Below are 22,645 nucleotides of genomic sequence, written 5' to 3'. Positions count from 1 at the left end.
GAAAGGGGCAAAGGGCCACAGAATGCAGGAATGCAGCTCCAGAAACTGGAAAAAGGAAATGGATTCTCCACTAGAGCTTTCAGAAGGATCTAGCCTTGCCAAAACCTTGACTTTAACCAGTGAAACTGATTTTGGACTTCTGCACTCCAGAACTGAAAGAAAATTAATCTGTGCTGTTTTAAGCCACTAAGTTTGTGATAATTTGTTACAGCAGCAAGAGGAAACTAAAACAAAACTTTTGACAAGTTTTTATTGTGAAACATTGGATTTAGAAAAAGGTACAAAATGTCAACAGTCAGATGTGTACAAGTACAGTATTTCAAGTCTATACATGTGAACAGCTTAACAGGTTCACGCAGAATGCATATTTAGACCAATACAATCTAAAAAGGACTGTAATATTCACAGGCTATTAATACATAAATAACTTGAGCCAAAATGACCCTCACTGGTAAATGCTAATAGCTGAAAACAGGCTAAAAAGCACAATACGGCACACCATAGTATCTCCTTACAGGTCCACATTTAAAGAATATCAGCTCCTTATGTTAACATACAGATCCAGGTGTGGGGCTCAATTGATAGTTTATACAACTGCAAAGAAATTAAGTTATAAAATAAGATCATGAAATAAAGAGAGGGTATTTAATTAATGCTAAATAGTGTAAAACCTCTAAAAGATTTTAGCAAAGCTTAATTATTTAGACTGATTTTCAATTTTCAATCCGTTACGTAAAAAAGTGGAAAGGGGCACCTTCCTTTTGTAGTGGCTCCAACAAGGTAAAGAACTATTACAAAACTTATTTTAAAACCATAATAACCACTATGGATTGACAAATGACTATGAAACCACAATATAAAACATTAAAATTTTAGAGAAAGGTGATGACTATCTTATAAACTTAGCAAATCCTGCAAACATTAAAATCCATGTTAAGAAGGCAGTATGTAGCATTGTTGAAAGTACTAAATTTAGGAAGACTATTATACGAGGATATCATAAAAATAAACTGGTTTAGTTCTTTCAAGTTTGACTGGCTCAGTCCTTTGCTATCACTTGAAAATTACCCTAGATTATATGTTTTCACACTGGAAAATTATGATACTGACTTATAATGAATACCCACAGGAATAATCTACTGAAACATAAGTAATGTTAAAAACAATGACAATCATCCTGTGTTCTGAGAAAAAATGACCTTTGATGACATTCATAATCAATGCTTGCATTTCAAAAAATTTTCAAAATTGATAAATATTCAGTATATTTCAAACAAATTTACTCTTGTCCATAAATTCCTAAGAGAAAGAACCTTTCACTCTATCCAGTATATCTAGCAATTCTTGACGCTTTAAAATTCAACTAAAAGTCTGAACTGGCATATATTAAGTAGGAGATCAATTCCATTAACAGGCTGAAAACCAATGGGTCAAAATATATTTAGTCATTCACTTCCCATAACCTATCCCCACCTACCTTAACTTTGTATAGACAGTTTTAAAAAGACTCTTATATAATTTTCTTATAAATAGTACCTGAAGCTTTAAACAATAGATTCCAATTTATTCAAAGATAGTCACAGATTGGTTTAAAAGTTATTTAATTTTTTTTCCAGATTTGCCTTAAACTTACAAATTAAGTATGGTGTACATAAATATTAACTTAGATAACCACATATTATAAGGAAAGCAGATATATGGACTTCAGAAAAATTATAAATTTTTATAAAAAAAATAAAGCAAAACATGTAACTTACAAAATATGAACATGAAACCATATCACATAAAAAATAAAATTACTCTATCAAGAAGTAATTTAAAATTAAATCTTTGGGGAAGTATTTTGACATAATTCAATGAATTCAATGACCAACTGCTTCCCTTATCACACAGAAACAAACCACAAAATCATCTGAAGTCTATATGCATTATCGGTTCTTAATGCAACCTCAAACATTTTACTAGCAACTTTGATTTCCTTTTGAAATAGGCTTCTGTACATATGCATTTATATACAGTTATTAAACACAATTTTAAAACAAACTATATACAAAAGACCAGCATTCCTATAAATAAAAACATTAGGTGGCAAAAAGGCACTTGTAAGTAAAAATCCACAGTAGTTTTTACAAAACGAAACACATTTTACCTTGGATACTGTACAATAAACATTAATTCCTATAGCAATAATGAAAATACCAGTTTACTAACTAATGTTAATGATGTAAATTTTAAAAATATATTTACATATTCTCTGAAGTTCATTTAATAAAAGCACCATGATTCTCTCCTAAATTAATGTTGATGCAAAGTGAAATCACCAAAAAACCCAGTATTCACCATTTTCCTTGTTGAAAAGTTTTTGTATTTCTAAATTAAAACCTGTTTATCTGAAATTAGCATGGCATAAAACAAAAACCCTGCTGCTCTGTTTTCTTAAAACCATACCTACTCTATTATTGCATGTTGCATTTTATAAAAAGCACTACTCATGCACTCCTTTTACAACTGTTTAATACTATTGCTGGCCAAAAAGTTCCTGGTATCATATAATTAAAAAGTTACTTCAAACCAGTTGAAGCTTCATTTAATGTTTTACAACTTAAAAAATGCTGTATGTCAGTTACAAAAGTGAATAGGAAACACGCCAGTTCATTTGGTGTGCAAAAATATTTTTCCACTACACAGAATTTAAGGGCTTCACAGAATATTTTTCAAATTTACATTTTTAGCAGAAACACTAAATCAGTAACTTTTTCAAGGGGATGTTAGTATGCTTCCACTTTTGTCAAACTTTTTACCCTTTGACAATGCTGCAACCTGTTTGAGTAGTTCTCTGTTTTTGGCCTGTGGGAACAAAAACATTTAAGATTAACAATGTTTAAAATAGAAAGTCATGCTGGAGAATACTTCTTATTTAATGCTGTTCTTTTAAAAACTTACAGAATAACATTTCACCGCAACACTAACAAAATTAAAAGAAAGAGTATATTTAGGTTCACCTCTTTAACTATGGATATGTAGAGGGAAAATTCTAGATTGGTTTATGAATGTCAACATTATTGTCTGAAGATATAATCATTTACCAAAAAAAGAAAGAAAGAAAGAAAGAAAGACAACTAAAGGTGAATCTGCTTGAAAGAGGATCAATATTTTAAGTAGGAAAAGAATGTTTGGCTCTTTATTCTAAAAACATGAAATGAAAGTAAGTTTTATTTTACATGAAATCAAATGACACAAGTGATGATCTTGGAGTAGTATTTCCCTACAAACTGTACAGTCTTCCATTTGATGTTCACCTATTTATAGAATAAGCGTAAGAAGTGCTTTTTGCAAAACAATGACTTTATCACTTTGCCAAAGGGACTCTCTTAACTTAATGATATTAAAAAAATTTTTTTTGAAGCACCCATCAGAACCACCCTTTCTGGTCTTACTTTTATTCTTTCAGTTGTCATATAGTCATTTGGTACTGGCTTTGCTATAATTTGAGAAGTTATATCACCATTGTTTTTAGTTTCGTGAAAGGCTGAACATTTTTTCCAAGATTCAAAATTTCAATTTGTCATCTATCTGAACCCAATTTATACTTCATTCAAATGTTCCAGTCACCACTGACGAACAATACCCTTGAGCCAATGTGCTGTGAAAATCACTAGTGTTTAGTGAGGAGGAATGTGTAAGTAGGGACCCTCAGTATACTTTTCATATTTTGACTGCCTGCCTCCCTATGCAACCTCTTAACTGTGGAAATGTAGATAATAAGGTACATTAATAATTGAACACTTTTGGAGTTTTTGAGCCAAAATAGGGCAAATGTAGATAACAGTTTGAAATCTGAGCACTGCACTAAAATAAAATTTTATGAGATATCCTCAGTTCTGGCCAAGGTGGAGGCATAGGTAGAAACCCTTCACTTCCTTGCACAACCAAAAGGAGGATAACAGCCAATCTAAAAAAAAATAGACAACCAGAAATGCCAGAAAATCAAACTGCATGGAACTCCAACCACCAAACAATTAAAGAAACAGTCAACCAGACCAACCACAGCTGTAGCAGGGAGACAAGGGTGACAGGGCAGATGGGCAGATGGAGAGAACCCGCAGCAAGGCAGTAGACCGCGATGGAGGGGCTGACTGAATGGGAAACAGAGTCAGAGCTGACTGTGGACTATGGGGGTTGCCTCAGTAGGAGAAACTCCCAGTCTCACACAAGAGTCCATTGGAATGTGGGGCTACAGCCAAACAGGCGAGCCAAACTGTTCCCTCTCTGGCCCTCCCCCACAAGCAGCACAGCAAAGAGGGTTGCCCTGCTGGGGTGAATACCTAAGGTCCCGCCCCCTTACAACTTAACAGGTGTGCTGAGACAAAGAAATATGGCCCAAATGAAAGAACAGAGCAAAACTCCAGAGAAAGAGCTAAGCGATGAGAAAATAGCCAACCTATCTGATGGGGAGTTCAAAACCCTGGTAATCAAAATGCTCACAGACTGATTGAGCTTGGTCAAAAAATGAAAAAACAAAGGAAGGATACCCAAAGTGAAATAAAGCAAAATATACAGGGAACCAACAGTGATAGGAAGGAAACCAGGATTCAAAGCAACGATTTGGAACCAAAGAAAGAAATAAACATCTAACCAGATCAGAATGAAGAAACAAGAATTCAAAAAAATGAAGAGAGGCTTAGGAACCTCTGGGACAACTTTAAACATTCCAATATCAGAATTATATGGGTGCCAGAAGAACAATAAGAGCTAGAAATTGAGAACTTATTTGAACAAATAATGAAGGAAAAAAAACAACTCCAATCTGGCGAAGGAAATAGACTTCCAGAAAGTCCAGGAAGTCCAGAGAGTCCCAAAGAAGCTGGACCCAAAGAGGAACACACCAAGACACATCATCATTAAGTTACCCAAGATTAAAGACAAAGAGAATCTGAAAGCAGCAAGAGGAAAGGAGAGAGTTGCCTACAAAGGAGTTCCCATAAGACTATCAGGTGACTTCCCAAAAGAAAATTTGCAGGTAAGAAGGGGCTGGAAAGAAGTATTCCAAGTCATGAAAGGCAAGGACCTACATATCCAAGATTACTGTATCCAGCAAAACTATCATTTAGAATGGAAGGGCAGATAAAGTGCTTCCCAGGTAAGGTGAAATTAAAGGAGTTCATTATCACCAAGCCATTACTATATGAAATAGTAAAAGGACTTATCTAAGAAATTGAAGAAGATCAAAAACTATGAATAGCAAAATGACAACAAACTCGCAACTATCAACAAATAAACCTAAAAGAAAAAAAACAATGAAAACAAAAACTAAGCAAACTAGACCAGGAACAGATTCACAAAAATGGAGATCACATAGAGGTTTCCAGTGGGAAGGGGGAGGGGAGGAAAGGTACAGGGAATAAGAAGCATAATTGGTAGGCATAAAATAGAAGGGGAGAGGTTAAGAATGGAGAATTCGAAGAACTTATATGTATAACCCATGGACATGAACTAAGGGAGGGGAATGCTGGAGGGTTGGGGGGTGCAGAGTGGAGGGGGGATAAGGGTGGAAAAATTGGGAAACTGTAATAGCATAACCAATAAAATACACTTAAAAAATATCCTCTGGCTTATATTTGAAAACCATTTTCCTTTCCTTCACAGGTCTCAGGATTTATTATCTATATAGACATTTTTTTTAAACCTCAGTGCTTCATCTACTCTAATATTAGCCTTTCTATGGCAACGTAACACCCTGCCTTCTGTGCACAGCATCTTAAAAAGCAGTTTCATGAAACAGAAATCTTTGCAGGCTTTGTACTATCAAACCCCCACTCTTCTCCAATCAAACCCTTCCTAATTAATACGTATGACCTCTGAAATGCAAATATTCTTAGAGCAACCTCATATTTGTAAGTCAAATCTTTTTTATGTTCCACTACACAATTAACAGCATTTCTCTGTTCCTGGTTGTTAAATAATTAAAGGTGATAATTAAGAGTTTAAATTTAAAATTTAGAGAACCATCAAGAATTTAAAAGGATTTTTTCACTTTAAAACTAAACAGTTTGAGAAATTCAGGATAAATCATTAAGAATGCATGGCAGTAAGTTAATGAAAATCAAGTGAACAGACTTATGATCAACTGGTTTATTACTCAGTTGACCAGTCCTAGTCGATGTGGTAGTTTTGAACTGTTTTCTCTCTCTTCATTGGGGTGACATCGGTTAATAAAAGTATATGGGTTTCAGGTGCACAATTAGAATTCTGTATCATGTGAATACTATATTGTGTGTTCACCGCCAAAAGTCAAATTTCCTTCCATTACCTTATATTTGACCTTCTTTACCCTTTACTACCTCTCTCATCCCCTTTCTCTGTGATAACCACCATACTGTTATCTGTCTGAGTTGTGGTTTCTCTTGTCTGTTTATTTGTTGCTTTCGGATTTATATCTCACGAGTAAAGTCATATGGTTCTTGACTTTTTCCAACTGACTTATTTCACTCAGTATAGTATTTTCAAGATCCATCCATGTTGTTGCAAATGGCAGAATTCTTTTTAATTGTTAGCTCCAGAGTATATAATTTATAACTATAACAGACTTACTGGCTGAAAAATGTATCTTAAGAAACAAATTTCAAAATACAAATTTCTGAAGGGCATAAAAAGAGACTAGTCTGCAAATTTGTTTTAAAGAGATCACCATCACATTTTTAGGTTACGGTTATACAAAAGCATTTATTTATTTTTTTAAAGATCATTTGTTCGTTTTTTAAAAGATTTTATTTATTAATTTTTAGAGAGGGGAAGGGAGGGAGGAGAGGGAGAGAAATATCAATGTGTGGTTGCCTCTCATGTACCTCCTACTGGGGACCTGGCCTGCAACCCACGCATGTGTCCTGACTCGGGATCTGACTGGTGACCGTTTGGTTTGCAGGCCCAAAGCATTTACTGAGCCACACAAGCCAGGGCCAAAAGCATTTATAATGACATATCAAATCATTAAAAACTTAATCTTCAAATTATTTTTTCTCTATCATTATTAAGAAATAAACAAAAAATAGTTTATAATTTTAATATTCTAACTATGAAATACCAGAATTCAAACATTTGTTATTGAAAACAACTTTTCATTTTAATTCTTTAGCAGCTGATTTTCAATCTGCATTTATATATTTAGTCTCTTAATCATGTCACTAATACATTTATCTGCCAATAAATTATGTAAGAAAAAACCCTTTTAAGAAAAATATTTTAACAGTGCATCAGTTGTTAAGTGGAGACAAGCCCAAATCTGTCTATTCTAATGTTGGTACAATAAAAATGTATTTTATAATGTAACATTTAAATATAATTTGAATTTTTATATTACTATTATTTTCTATTTCACACCCTCAAAATCCATTAATTTAAAAACTCTTAAGCAAGTTAAATTAAAAATGTTTAGAACATCTGGCTTTAAATCCTGGCTCTGCTACTTACCTGCTATGTAACCTGGAGTCTATTTTCTCATATGTAAATAGAAACTTCACCCCCACAACAGGAATTGAAAGAACTAATCAAATATATCAAACATTTAGTCAAACACAGTGGCTCATACATAACAGCCACTCAAATGATAGCACCCTTTCTTTTTTTAACTTATCTCCTAAATTAAAGGTGCCTTTTTAATTGGGCATTCTTGATTATTTCAGATAATTTAGGTTTTTCTGGGTTTTTTGGGTATTTTATGCAATTTTTTTATTGTGATGCTCAGTGCTTTTTCCCCAGGTTTGATAGTTAAAAATGTTTCAAGAGCTATTACAACAGGGTAAACTTCCTACTACAGGGTTCAGTTTCTTATCACAAAAAGATGAGACAAATATTTAACTACATTTACTCACCTACTAGTACATGGTTGCTAAAGAGAGTGGGGTTAAAAAAGTGTACTTAACTGTAACAGAATGTCTCCAGCAGTAACACAAAAGATATAGGAAAGTGGTCTGATAACAAGGATAAAACAAAACCTAAGTAACCTGAGGTGGTAGGAAAAGTGTAGAATGGTAAAAAGTATAGTCAAATCAGTCAGAAAATACAGGTTTCTATGTTATTTCTGACTAATCATGTGAATGCAGTTTCATACTACATAACTCCACATTATCTGGAGGAGCAAATAAAATAGCCTACGTAAAATCGTATTAGTTACTATTCCATCATACAAAAATTTAGGGGCCAATCAGGACAAGGTAGGCTTACGATATCAATCAGGCTAAAATGTCCAAGAGGTTTCCCTCTGCTTACACTAAAAAATAAAACAGCAACTGCCCCTCTGCACAGTGAGAAGTACCAAGTTTTATCATGTTTAAGAACTGCTCACAGTTTTTCTGTTACTTCATTCTGGATTTACTCCAGAGTTTCAGTTAAAACACATTATATCAGATATCATCATACAGAAGATTTTGTTCCCACATAATTACTCAGCATTAATAACTGAATGAGCAAAATAAGAGTATCATAAAAATAACACTTACTGGTAAGATGATAAACAATAATTTATAAGAACCCCAACCCAAAAAAAGAAACTCAATAAATGGGCAATCCCCATAAATCACTATTCATTCAACAAATTATTTGAATGCCTGCTATATTCCAGGTTCTACATAAGGCTTCTCTTCAAAATTCTTTGTAATGGCACAAAAAATTAAGGGTTAAAAGCAGGCAACCTGTACCTTGAATTTCAACAGGTTCCCAAATCTACTTGTAATCTTACTCAATTTAAGCTACTTTCAAAGAAATATAAAGAATACAAAACCAAAAGATAGGAACAGCAAATATTCCTTGGTGTTGCATTGTTTAAAACAGAAAAACAGGGCTGTATCCTTCCTTCCCAAGCTGCACTCTCCCATCAAGAGTGTACATTCTGTGTGCTGGCATCATCTGTGTTTTTAAAACCCTGTTCTGAAAACCCTGTTACCGAAGATTAATTCTACAAATATAAGAATATAAATCAATAGAACATGTAGTTAATTTAATGAGGTCTAATTTCTAAGTCTATGAAAGCTAGGTGGGAAAAGCTTAAATAAGGAAATAATTTATACCCTTATTAGATGCTCTCCATCTCAGTGAGCCAGACATCAGATACAACCCTCTTTGTAACTGTGGTGACTCTTGGTTGCAACATTCAATTGTTCTCTCTATGAAAATCCTAGTGAGTATATATATATACTTGGCAGTACTCTGAGGCTGACTTAGATGCCTTGCATCACAGTAAGCAGTGTAAATTTCCTCCACTTGAGATCCTTTAAAATTGGTTTTGTATACCCATCTCCCTTTCCATTATCTGGGAGGAAATAAAAAGAATGACTGTACAATGTACTAAAGACCTCATTTTCACAAATCTCATTTTTAATATTTTGTTTTTCAGTGATCAACTGAACATATTGCCATGACATTCTCCTCTGAAAACTTCACTTGAAGTTTAGGCAGAGTTTTCAGAATCAATGTACATATACTAAATCCCCTATTTAGTGATTTCAAGCAGTAACTTTTTTTAAAACTTTATTTTTACCATTGGCACTCTCACAGACGTCCCCATTTTCCCTTGCTTTGCCTACCTCTACCCAGCCCTCCTCCCCTTTCCCTCTGTTGTCTGTGTCTGTGGGTTTCCTATGTATGTTCTTTGGCTGATCCCTTTACCTTCCTTCATCCAGTCTCCCCTCCTCCATCCCCTCTGACAAAAACAGAGGCATGAATACATGAAACAGACTTACAGCTGTCAAACTCTAACTTTTAAAGAGAGCAGGCTTAAAAACTGTTGCAAAATCTGACTCATAGCTGGAAATGTACCAAATATGCATAAAATAGGGATAGTAGCACCAGTCTAAGTCAATGAATACTATTAACAAAGTTTAGTCTTCCTTGCCTAACAGTTTACATCAATAACGCCATTTACCTGAAGTTGTTCCACAGTTTCTTTGTGAGCTTTTTCCATACTGTTCATCTTTGTTCTCAAGTTTGATTCTTGGTACTGGAAGTCTGCCTTTAGTTCAGTTAACTGATTAAAAAAACAGAACATATATATATGTATATATATGCACATATACAAACAAATCATTTTAAATATTCTTTGCAATAAGCTCACAATTCATTATAAAAGTGAGTTGTGAGTTTGAGTTTTATAACATATAGAATTTATGTTATAGGAAACGAATTCTATCTATTATAAAATTTTTAAATTGATTTTTAGAGAGCAAGGGGGGGAGGAGAGAAAGAGAAGATAGGTAGTTAGATAAGATAGATAAAGAGAGAAGGCATGAATTTATTGTTCCACTTATTTATGCATTTATTGGTTGCTTCTTGTATGTGCCCTTACTGGAGATTACATCAGATCAGCTAAGATAATCATTCCCATTACTATACTTTCAATTGCCTCCAGATTACCAATTTCTGGATATTAAAGAATATTTCTTATTCATCTTTGTATCCTCATGATCTAGTATGTGTCTGACTCAGGATAACACTCTAACCAACTGATGATATTGAACCATCAGTAAAGCTTTGGAGAAGTCGTCTTTTTGTTTCTATTTAAGGGGTTTTCATTGGATAGAGCTTGGAAACTGATATGCCAATAGTGAGGCTTAATGACTAATACCTTGGAAATGATTCAACTAAATGTATTTTATGTTATATATAAACAAAGTAATAAAACTGGTTGCAAGTTAAAATATCTTTCAATGGTTAAGAAAAAAGTTTCACACAGTTGAGTACAAAGAGGAACAATCTTATGAACCAAGACCTATATTGCTTTCATTTGATGCATCCAATTCCAACTAACATTTGAAGTAAAACTGGAGAAGACAGAAATACAACTAATAAGTAACAAGGATGAAAAAGGGATTACTTTAAAATTTGGGCTAAATTAGACAAATGTAAGAAAAAGTCAGTAATATGAGGAAGAAGGTAACATGACAAATTTTCGTATCAATGATACACAAAAATAAAAAAATCTCATGACTTTAAACTAAAAATTAAGTTGGCATTATGTAATTCAACAAACAGAACCATGCATAAAAAAGCTTCTGGTCACTTTTACATAGTTTTTATTATGTAAGCTTTAAAGGTCTGCAGTTCATTTTTGTAATTACCTAGAAGCTAGAACACTGGAAGGTGTACAATAGCAAAAGGAGAGAAAGCAATTCATGGTGTCTTTTATTTTTTATTTTCTGAATAAAAACCTATGCTTTTGTCAAATCCAAAGAATAACTGAATTCTCTCTTTTCTCTAGTACAAAGGAATTCCTATTCCCAATGCCAACTCACATCAGATCAACTAAGATAATTATTCTTGTTACTATAAAATGAGTTCCCTCCAGATTATGGATTTCTGGAAGACAAAGAATGTTCATTATTTATTCATCTTCATATCCTCATGATCTAGTAAGTGGCTGGCTCTAGAAGTCACTAAACAAAGTGAAATAAATTCAGAAGAATAACTACTTTCACTTAGATTTCCATTATAAGAAAAAACTGCAAATATGTAGCTATTTTAGGCTTACAATTATTTCTTCCCTTACCCACTAGTGTTTTTTAAGAAAAAAGGAATACTAACAAAAGCAGAAAACTCAATGAAGTACACTAATATACAATAATTATCCCAGGAAAAGGAGAAGTACCTAAAAAAGTCAAAATCCCACAATTTATTACTACTTGGTTTTGGAATCATTATTATAGTAAGCTTACCATTTTACTCAACTTTTATCTAGGTTAACACAGACATGTACATCTCAGTGCAATAGAAATGTCTCTAAATTTTAAGCATAAAACACATTTCCATAAAAGCTCATTAGTTTAAAAAATCCTGCAGTTAATCAAAATTAACCCTAAAAAACAAGACACAACTATCCTATTTTTATCTATGTCAACCCTAAATTTCTTATACTGATTTTGCTTCAAGTAAGGTACAAATGTATTAAAATAAATTCAAATCTGCTAAACCATCAAGGTATGGGAAAATGTAACATAAAAGATGTTGAATGCCAGAGGAAAAAGGTAGCTCAGACTGAAGTACTACTACAGGTACTCAGAAACAGGTAATTCATAAACACACTTATAATCATGTCTTATTTATAATTTTAAAATAAATGTTTTAATGTTTTCCTATTGCATAAGGTGTCTGAAATAGGTGAAACTAGTCTAGGACCATAAAAGAAGTACAAAAGTAGGTTCTACCCTCAAAGACGACCAGACCAAACATTAGTAATAGCAGCTATGAGCACTTACACATGCCAGGAGTAAGTACTTTACATTTTCATTTAATCATAATAACCCTCTCAGGATGTGGCACTAATACTCTCATTTTTAAAATGAGAAAATTGAGGCCCAAAGAGGTAAAAGCATTCTGCTCAAGTTTACACAGGAAGTTTTATAACTTTTCAGTAAATAGACAACATATTTGATAGTCCTCTTGATCTAACAGATGAAGTCCCAATAAATAAAGTTACTTCCTATAAAATAATCTATACATGATTGGTATATCAAAGACTATATGCAATTACTTTTTTAAATCATAAGAATTCACATAATGTATTGTTTACATCTCAGTTTCAAAATAAGACATTAAACCTCTTTTAAATTATAGGTTTAATGAAAACTAGTGTTCAGCCCTGGCCAAGTGGCTCAGTTGGTTTGGAGCATCATTCCATACACCACAAGGCTTCGGGTTCGGTCTCTGGTCAGGGCAAATACCTAGGTTGCAGGTTCAATGCCCGGTTGGGGCACATCTGGGAGGCAACCAAACGATGTTTCTCTCTCACATCGATATTGATGTCTCACTCTCTCCTTCCTCTTTCTCCAAAATCAATAAACATAACTCCAGGTGAGGATTAAAAAAAAAAAAACAAAAAACAAAAAACTAATGTTCAGAAATCATTACATTCTAATTAGCTCTCAATTAACTCTTAGAACATAAATTCTGAAAGACTATTTTACCCATCTTCATTAGACTGGTAGGTTCCAATTTGGACTTTTGTAATGTGTCTTATAAGAATCATGCACAACAAACATTACCAAATTACTAAAGAAAGTTGAGTAAAATTTGCAATTATCAAGCAAGAGTCAAGATGTAAATCTTAACCAGGCTTCAGTGAACCGTGTTCTTACCTTTTTATCTTTTTCTAAAATGGTCTGGTCTCTCTGCTGTAAGAGACGTTTAAGTGACATCACTTCTTCTTTCAGTTGACTTATAAGGACAAAATTGTCTGTTCCCCCACTATCTGCTGACTGATTTATAGAGCTACTAAAAAGAAAAAAGTAAAACACAGTTAAATGAAGTAGAAGGAAAATTAGCAGGTGTTCAAATTGCATAAATTAGACAATTCCACAAACATCCTTAAGGCTAATGCAAAAAAATATGTACCTGACAGAAATGGATGCAACTGGCAAATTACCTTACTAATGGCACACATTACATACACCTGCAGAAATATAATTCAGTATTAGCTTTTAGGGGGTCAATACTTCTAGTGTAAAGCAATAGGCAGCCAATTTGTACAGTAACATCAGCAAACTTTTGGCTAATGAACTAAAACAAAGTCACGCTCATAATACTTAAAATCTAAAAACATTTTCCAAGCAGGTCAATTTAAAATATCACAATTAGATTTGTGTTTCACTGAAGAATAATTAAGATAAAAAGAATGTTCTCTATTCAGATGTTTTTCTTTTTCCAAAACCCAAATTTATTCCCCAAATAGAACAACATAGTTCAGTGCCACCTTTTTATTGCCAAAATTAAGTTAAAAAATTTCAACTGATTATGTTTACTTTTCTGGATGATTCAAAGAAGTCAATGTGGAAGACACATGTTTCTATTCTTTCACCTAGTAATAACTGGCAATCAACCATAATTATTCAACTAAGTTGAATTTTCGCTAAAGGAATTCATTTTTACCTATCTCCATTAGATGGCTTAGATTCCAATTTGGGCTTTTTCTTTGGAGTTTCATTCTGAATTGCTGCAGAGGATTTATGGCTGAAACCAAACATTAATAAGAATAATTAGAGTACAAATGGCTGAGGCACCAAGTGATAAGTTATTCTTCTTCCCCTACAATATTAGCGAACATCATTGATTTTTTAAAAGCCTAATCAACAAGGATAAAGGGATGTCACATTTAAAAAATACTTTTCAAAATACTTCATAATATTTGTTAACATATTTACCTCTGTTTCCACAGTCCCTGCTCTTGTTCTGGACTCAGATTGCTGATTCTGAAAAATATATAAAAGACGTCTAATAACAATATTTATTTAATACATTTACATTTCACAGCATTCTTCCCAATGAAATCAAGTTATATGTTTATTATAATCTTTCATTCAGAGAAAGACATATTCAATTAAGTTTTCAGAGTAAGCAAATATATATTGAATAAATCACATTCTGATAAGATAAATTCTAATCAAATGACTACCAGCCATCTTAAATTCTTCAAGAAAGGTACAATGATAGGGACTGAGTTTTATTTTAATGAGCACAGGGTTGGGGTCTATGACCATGAAACAAAACAGGGCTCTATAATTATAGAGTCTGAGGATAATTGTACTTAGGCTGCCCTCCTTATTTCAGATAGATGTTCTACCCATAGATTGAAGGCCTTCCTAATAATCCTACATGAAGATTCTTACTTTGGAATAACTGAAGTTGAACCAGAAATATCTTAATTTCTTTGTTTCTTTCCTACTTCTCCTAAGAACTCTCTCCAAAGCCTCTAGATCTTTCTTAGTCAGTATTCTGAAGAAGTCATCCTGAAAATATTGGGAAATTTCACAGTTAACAACTTATTTGGCTTTTACTTATAATTAATACTATATTCCTTCATTTCCATTATGTCATATCAATAACCACCTTATAATGCACTATGAATTCTACAAACTGTCCCCTGTAATTGTACATTAGCCAACTCTTCATTAATCCCTAGTTTACTAACTCAACATGTATAGAGCATCTCCTTTGCATCAGACACCATATTTATACAATATAAAAGATGTTAGAGGTTGTGGGTTATGTAACATTTTGCAAGGTACTTAAAATTCCTGAAACTCAGCCCCCTCACCTATAGAATGGGTATATACTACACGAGGATTAAATGAGCTATGTATATAAGTACAGTGCCAGCACGTATACAATAAGTAGAAATATGCAAATATGTGTATGTGTGTATAAAATTTACTATTGTTTTGGCTGGAGAAGTTTTTTAAAGCAAAAATAAAAAACAAATATATTCTTAAAAATCACTTTTAAGTAAATATCAAGTTGGGGAAATTAATTCTCTAATCTATGAACCTGACTTTTTCTTGTGGCAACATATGGCAAACCTACTAAGCAATTCAGTTTCTATTTTGTTGCTTTCAAAAATTTCACTATAAGCTTTGGCAAGCCATATAATCACACATGAATTAACAGCACTATTCAGATCTCAAAATGAGAACAATCACATCAATAATGATTAAACAGAAAACACTTAGAATTCTCATCCTCTCTTTCTGAGGAGGGCCATTCCTGGATCCAGAATGACCAGAATTTCTTCCCTTCCCCTCCTCCATCACTATATATCACAATACGTACTGCTCCTCACAATCGTTCTAATCTACTAAACTTGAGAGGACCCCACAAACTGGTTAGCTACTTGTTGAACAGTTTGTATCCATCAAATACAAAATAGTATTTGTATTTAAGTAATCAAAAGGAAAACAAGTCAACACCATCCTCTCTCTTTACTTTTGAAACCTATCATTTTTAAAAAAGATTAAGTTCCTGTCACAGAATTTGGTCGTTATAAACACACTCTGAGTGTGTCCTTTGATATCACGCTAGGACAAATTTATCTGTAAAGGACAAGGCAAAGGTACATTTCAGCTGAGTCTTAGGAGTAGGTCTGTCAGATACCATTTGTCATATTGTTTACTAAAGCAAGAAGCAAAAATGAAAATTTATGTACCTTTGATCGTTGGGATATTCTTATGTAAAGACCACACAAGTTTTCGTCAAAATAGCCAGATTAGAAGTCCCTATTCAGTCTACCACTGTTAACATCCAGAAAGCACAACACAGTAAGTAAAGCAAGTGAGAAACAATTGTTCCTGAAGTAAACTACATCAGTGCCTCAATTATATCCCATTAAATTTAGTATCTGCTGACCATAATTTAGAATCAAATTTTAATTAGAACCACATTATATTCACAAAATATCACTGGGTTCCTAACTGTGGTAGGCATCAGATTTTTGCAAATAAAATTGTTTTTTCCTATCTATAACTTTAAAGACTCATAAAGAAATTTGGGGGAAAAAAATGCACATTCTTCTGAAAATCTGTGTGTATCATGTTTCTTTATTGTTCATTTAAATTTGTTTGTTTCAATATTCTTGATTTTTCCCTGACTAAAACCACACCTAAAAACCTTTATACTACACATATAAAGTGTTAAAATATTACTACTATATAACTCCCCCAACTGTACTTCAAAAATCACGTAGTTGTTTATATTTTAGAGTTTATCCCTATGTGTTTTCAAAATATAAAGCAAAGTACCACCAGTTAAAAAAGTTAGTTCTCACACATTGAGAACCTTCAAAATTTAGAATGTTTGTTTCTATCGTCACAAATGACAGTGTTATAATCTGTTCTCAAAAATACTGAATGTACATTTCCTAGTCACCGGTTTAATTTAGTTTTACCTAAAATATAATTTTTCCAAGTAAAGTCCTAACAAGTATTGAAATTAAAAAAAATTGAGGCTTTTGATAACCTGAGTAAATGAAGTATTAGTTAACTCTGATGTACTTATATTTTGACTCCATGATATGATTATAATTTTACATAGTAAATTCCCTGAATGTCCTATTGTTATTATTAAGATAAACAACTAAACATACTCAATATGTATAATTTTATACACAAAACAAAGTGGGGAAACAGCCCTAGACACTCAAAAAGTTTACCACGCACGTACAGTGGAAACTAGCATATAGCTACATAGCTAGTATTTGGCATTAAATGCCTGGAAGGATTTTAGAAAACATGATTTTAACGTACTTACTTGTGATGGCTACTGCTGTGACGATGGTGATGGTGATGATGGTGGTGATGATGCTTTGAATGATGCTGGTCTTTCTCAGTAAGAGACGAAGAAGATGAATTTGAATGTGAAGATCCCAAGCTCTTCCTCTGTTCTTTTGTTTTCTGTAAAACTCTCTTGTATGATAAAGTACAGAGCCAGCATAATAATTTTCCATCAACCTTTAAAAAAATACATTTGTATTATATTAAATGTACCTGTTAACTGGTGATAAGATAAAGTGCTCAACTTCTAGTTATTCTAGCTGTATTTCTCTCTCTCTCTCTCTCTCTCTCTCTCTCTCTCTCTCTCTCTCACACACACACACACACACACACAGTGTTGTAAAATGAAAGTAAAATTAGACTACTGAAACTTGGGAAAAAGCTTGTTTGAAGGATCATAAAATTGGTGAGGATGATATATGGATTTCCATTGGCTTTGAGGCATTTTTTTACTTTGGAGAGAAAAATGTGTTTTCTCATTACTTTGAAATTAAGATTATATTGATGATATATTTCCAAGAAATCTTATTGAAGCACCAGCTTGATTTCTTAAATCACTGTGTAATTACTAAAAGGGCAAAATATTTCCAACTACAGTAAAGGCTATTAATTTATAGAAAAAAGGGAGAGCTTGAATGACATATAAAGTCGATTCTCATTCACCAATTTCATATTTGTAAATTTACCACCTATTTTCTAAAATTTATCTGTAACCCCCAAATCAACTTGCAGTGCTTTTGTGATCACGCACTTACTTATACAGAGCAGCAATTTGGTTAAGCTGGATTGAAAACCTACCCAGCTCAAGTTGAACAAGGTGATGCTCTGCTGCCTTTCAGCTCTCATATTGTAAACAAGTGCCCTTCTCATGGTCTATTTAGCCCCATGTTTTTTGCATCTTGTGGGTTTTTTCATTTTATTAATTTCAGTGTTTAAAATGGTTCCCAGGTGTAGTGATGTGATGTGCAGTGTTCCTAAGCACAACAAGGCTGTAATGTACCTTATCTAGAAAATACATGTGTCAGGTAAGCTTCATTCAGGCATACTATAATACTATTTGCTACGAGTTCAGTTTAATCAATCAACAATATAAAGTGTCTTTAAACAGAAACAGACACAAAACAAAACATTATGTACTGATTACAATGTTGTGACCAGAGGCAAAAACCTAATCCTGTAATTGCCCTTAGGGGCAATAGTTCAGTATTTACAGCAACTCGATAGAGAATAAGTACTGCAAATAACGAGAATCAATTGTACACGCCAAGAAGAAAAAAGACTTCTTTACAAAATTATTAAGACTAAACCAATAAAAATAAAATTGTTTCTAGCTTCTATTTCTTCACCCCAAAAGTGCCAAAGGGACATTTCTTACAATTAGGGCACATATTTTGCCACGAGGGCAGCTAGAGGAGGTCCTCAAAGAAGATAGTCATTTCCCAAATCAACTGAAACTGACAGATAACAGGAGGCCTGTGTGAATGCTGATCAATAGAGAAATGTCACACGCATACTTTTTAAGTCACTGGAGGTAGAGAAAAACAGTGATTTAAAATATGAGCCCCAAATCAAGAGGCACAAGACTAATTTTGAATTAGACATGTTAATACGCCATCAGGTTATTTTTTCATACCAGTAACTTCAAGTAACCAGCAAAAGGGTAAGGAGCTAAAAGGATTTAAATGCAGTAATTCTCCCAAACCAATTGTTAGACAACCAAGTAGTACACAACAACCATCACAGAATATGTTTAAAGTACAATAATCTCAATTGATTAACATGAACCTACATATAACGCAAAGAAGAAAGTGCACAATTTCTGAACTTGCATCTAACTACCTGCTTTCAGGGACTCAAAGAATACATCACATCTCAGTAGTATATTAATTATAATAACTACCAATTTGTTTGGTGTTTTATTTAATTTCAAGAATGTCGTAACATAAATAAAACATACCTTTCTTCTTCCTTCCTCCTTCCGATCAAAAGCACATTGTTGTTTGCACTGTTCACAGGTCTGAGGTGGTCCATATTTTTTTTCTGAATTAGTGCAACGCTGACACTTTGTACCAATAAATGCTGCAATTATGTTACAGTACTGACAAGGCTTAGGCTGAAAAAACAGATACATATTTTTCCTTAACGGACATATTTTAAAATATTATAAATGTGCTGCATAAAATATACCCAATGTACACACATATTTCTGGGCACCGGGAAACAGGTAGAAAAAATTTTTTGTCAAATACAGCAAGTCCTAAGTTAACATTGTCAACAGAGTCTGTGACTTGACTAGAAATGATGTATACAGAAACCAAGTTTACCATAGGATAATTGATATGAGTTAAGTTCCTACAGCATTTTATCAATGTCATGACAAAATGATGTTATTCGAGGACATGCTGTACGTTAAGCTGTCACGTTCAATGACATTTATCATGTTTTTATTCGTTCAGTAAAATTTACTTCTGGTCATGAAACTTTTTGTCATTCTACTGAATAGTTTAAAAAGATCATGAGAAACATTTATGATATACATATACAGGTACATATGATGCAAGGAATGCGTACTATAGGTAAGCTTTCAACTTCGAAAAAGGGCGTAAGCATTTTCAATATAAACTATAACAAACATACCTTGATTTTCTTTGACATTCAAAAAACAATTCAGGATTTTATAGAGCCTTAAGGCCAACACTTTGACTAATCATGACTATAACACATCAGTAATAACTGGAATATACGTGTAAGAATTTGTACTAGGATGTCATGACTTTTGTGAATAAGTGCCTAAATTGTGCTGCTATATTAAAATTGTTGGAGGCTCTGAAAAAGGGAGAAAAGGATGATTATGCAACAGTTATAAGTAGGTACTTTTTTTTAAAAGGTCTGTCTTTGTGAAAAATATTAATTAACCAGTAACAATAACACAAAATGAAAATATATGACATACTTACCGTGCCAAATTGCTTCACATTTTGAGCACACTTCTTACAAATTGTATTAGTTTTGCTGAAAAGAAAATTGTAGGTAGTCAAATGTATGTAGCTTTCTGAGGTAATGAGCATGATGTTGAACAAGCAGATAAGGTGTATGTAGTAGTATGTAAACTCACTGTAGTATAAACGAAGAATTAAAAAAAATACAATCATAAAGATCTTTTTATGGTTGTCTACTATTCAAATTTACTTGTCTTCCATTTTCAACCGAGGTACATGAAGACTTTTTAAAACATGTAGTACCTGACCATTTAGTTGGGAGCACTGACTGCCTTTCCCTTAGATTGTCAAAAAAATGGCAAATAGTCAACACAACAATAGCAGTCTAATGCAAATGAATCAAATTATACCTATGTTTTGTCAAGTTGGGAAAAACATGTATTTTTTGGTGTGCCACAGAATTTTAGTAATTAGTTTGCGTGTGCCATGAGATGAAAAAGGTTGAAAATCGCAAACCTAATGTGAATATTTTTAAAATACAATTTTAATACACAATTTTCACTGTGTATTTTTAGTAAACATAAATGTTTCCTATCTTATTGCAAGATCTTCACACTTGCTACTATTTATGCACAGCATTACATATTGGTGCCTACGCCAACTTCCACTGGGCCTTCCCTACTATTATGCCCACACCAATTTATGAAGAAATTGCTTGTTCCTCTCTTAGGTTATTTTCATGTGTGTACTCTTTTCTAACAGGATCCATCCTATTTCAAAAGTACTAGATTTCACTCGTGGAAGACAGTTGGTAACACTACAGCGCTTTCCTCAGCCCATGTCAGCACTAATATTGTGCCATTTTTATTTTTAACTTAATAGTACCTGCTTATATTTGGATTGTTCATTAGCAAGGCTATACATTTTCCATACAATAATTTATTTCCTCATGTTCAAACTGAAGTCTAAATGTAAAATAACCACTAATTTTTTTGGTCAACATTTTCTCTTCCACCATGTGTAAGATGCTTAGAACTTAAAATTTAAGAAGCTAAAACATTTTTAAAAAAATACTTTAATGCATATACAAAACCCCCAAGTATTTCTTACAGACAATACTTCGTCTTCAACAATCAAAAACTGTTCAATATACAAACCTCTCTTGTTGAAATTCTGATCTGCAGTAAGTACATTTTACAATAGGATGTGCAATCCGACATTCCTGTAATAAGACAGTGAATTAATCAGTATCTATCTCAACGTCCCAAGTTTCACTATTCTGGTTTAAGATTACTTAACCTGGACAATATCTAAAACATTAATAAAATCTGTCCCCCAATGTAGACAATTGGGTGATTTATTATGTAAGTGGGCGATTACAGCATAATTGCTAAGGGAAGTCATAGGTGTCTTTGTCTTTATTAGATGTGTGTGTGTGGTGGGGGGTATGCTACAGATGAATTAAGAAAGCTGTCAGGGCCGATTTCAAGTGTTGGTTAAATGTGAAACTACTTATTATTTTGCACCGTTGCTCACAGACAGCATCCCGGCTTTAATGGGATGGGAGGAGCTCCAAATCATAGAGCATTCTGTTCCCAAGCCAGTCGCTTCGCTTTCCTGGACAGGGAAGAAGGATGCCACCAGCTTTGCTGCTTCAGGTTCCTAGCAAGAAAGTGCAAAAACCGTCCCCTGCCTCCGGGTGGAAGGAGAGGACCATGCAAAAAAAAGAAAAAACAAAAAACACAAAACAAAAAAATGAGATGAAAACATCTCCACCCCACGGTCTCTGCGGCATAGACAGGTGGCTGCCTCAGTCAGCCCCACCCCTGAGACCCCTGAACGTAGTTGGGGCCCGGACCCGTCCTGGGCCGCCTGGAAGAGGGCAGGATTCTGTCCTCCTCTCAGTGGTCTCTCCCAGCTGTTGCCCAGGACATCCGATAAAGGAGTGAGGGGGCGAGGGCTCCAGACCCCCAAGGCGCCGGCAAAGAGAGCGGGGCTGCAGTGCAGCGGGCACCCAGCTCCCTCGGGCTACAGCCGAGGAAACCCCGCCCGCCCGCCGCCCAGCACCCACGGACCTTGCACAGCTGCTGGCCCTGGGAGAGCTCCTCGAACGGATAGCGCTGGGTACACTTGGTGCAGGCGTACAGGGCCGAGGCCGCCATCCTGCTCCTCAGTCTCCTCCTCCACGGCCGCCCGCTCCGAGGCGGGGCCCTACGGGGAACTCGGGCGCCGCCGCCCGGACCGCGGGCTCCTCCTCCTCCCCCTCCCCCTCCTTCGCGCCCACCAGGGCCTCGCCGCGAGAGCCCAACTCCCTGTGGACGCCGCCGTCTCCCTCCGCCTCCACTTCCGCCCCAGCCCTCCCAGAGACGCCGTCCCAGCAGCTCCTGCTCAGCCCCGTAGAGCGGCGGAGGGAGACGAAGCGGGTAGTTCGCTGCAGTTTAGCAGAGCGGCAGCGGATCCACTTCCTTCTTGGCCTCCCTTCCCCGTTTCTGATTAGCTGGGGAAGCTACTGCGTCACTTGGCCGCTCCTCCCAACCCCTAACCCCGACTACGCAGGGAGCTCCCACAAAGGGAGGAAGTCGCTGGCCAATAGCAGCCCGACGCTCAAGGCGCGCGAAAGCC

At 34.6% G+C, this 22,645-nt stretch overlaps 1 protein-coding gene across 3 annotated transcripts; it reads right to left on the bottom strand.

Moving 5' to 3' along the window:
- Positions 1–242: 242 nt before the first annotated feature.
- On the bottom strand, positions 243–22,519 carry FAM76B (family with sequence similarity 76 member B). 3 transcript variants are annotated; one of them, XM_024574627.4, is made up of 10 exons: positions 22,099–22,519; positions 21,181–21,245; positions 20,042–20,096; positions 19,042–19,197; positions 17,062–17,261; positions 14,184–14,231; positions 13,912–13,992; positions 13,122–13,254; positions 9,917–10,018; positions 243–2,847 (listed from the first exon to the last, which is right to left on the bottom strand). In XM_024574627.4, the coding sequence occupies exons 1-10, from the start codon at positions 22,183–22,185 to the stop codon at positions 2,758–2,760; spliced, it is 1,017 nt and encodes a 338-aa protein (XP_024430395.1). In that variant the 5' UTR covers positions 22,186–22,519; the 3' UTR covers positions 243–2,757. The 3 variants fall into 3 exon arrangements, with proteins under 3 accessions (XP_024430395.1, XP_024430394.1, XP_024430396.1); XM_024574626.4 differs by having other exon boundaries at positions 13,122–13,257; positions 22,099–22,518; XM_024574628.4 differs by lacking the exon at positions 22,099–22,519 and adding an exon at positions 21,560–22,087 and having other exon boundaries at positions 13,122–13,257.
- Between the last annotated feature and the right edge of the window lie 126 nt (positions 22,520–22,645).

Source organism: Desmodus rotundus, chromosome 5 (genome assembly GCF_022682495.2).
Source record: "Desmodus rotundus isolate HL8 chromosome 5, HLdesRot8A.1, whole genome shotgun sequence".
Taxonomy (NCBI): domain Eukaryota; kingdom Metazoa; phylum Chordata; class Mammalia; order Chiroptera; family Phyllostomidae; genus Desmodus; species Desmodus rotundus.
This window is presented reverse-complemented; position numbering and strand designations above follow the sequence as displayed.

Coding starts and splice junctions, on each gene's coding strand:
- FAM76B (XM_024574626.4), bottom strand. CDS start 22,185: ATGGCGGCCTCGGCCCTGTACGCCTGCACCAAGTGTACCCAGCGCTAT. Junction 20,097..21,180: donor TCAGAATTTCAACAAGAGAG/GTTTGTATATTG, acceptor TTTTCTTTTCAG/CAAAACTAATACAATTTGTA. Junction 13,993..14,183: donor CAGGGACTGTGGAAACAGAG/GTAAATATGTTA, acceptor GTTTGGTTTCAG/CCATAAATCCTCTGCAGCAA.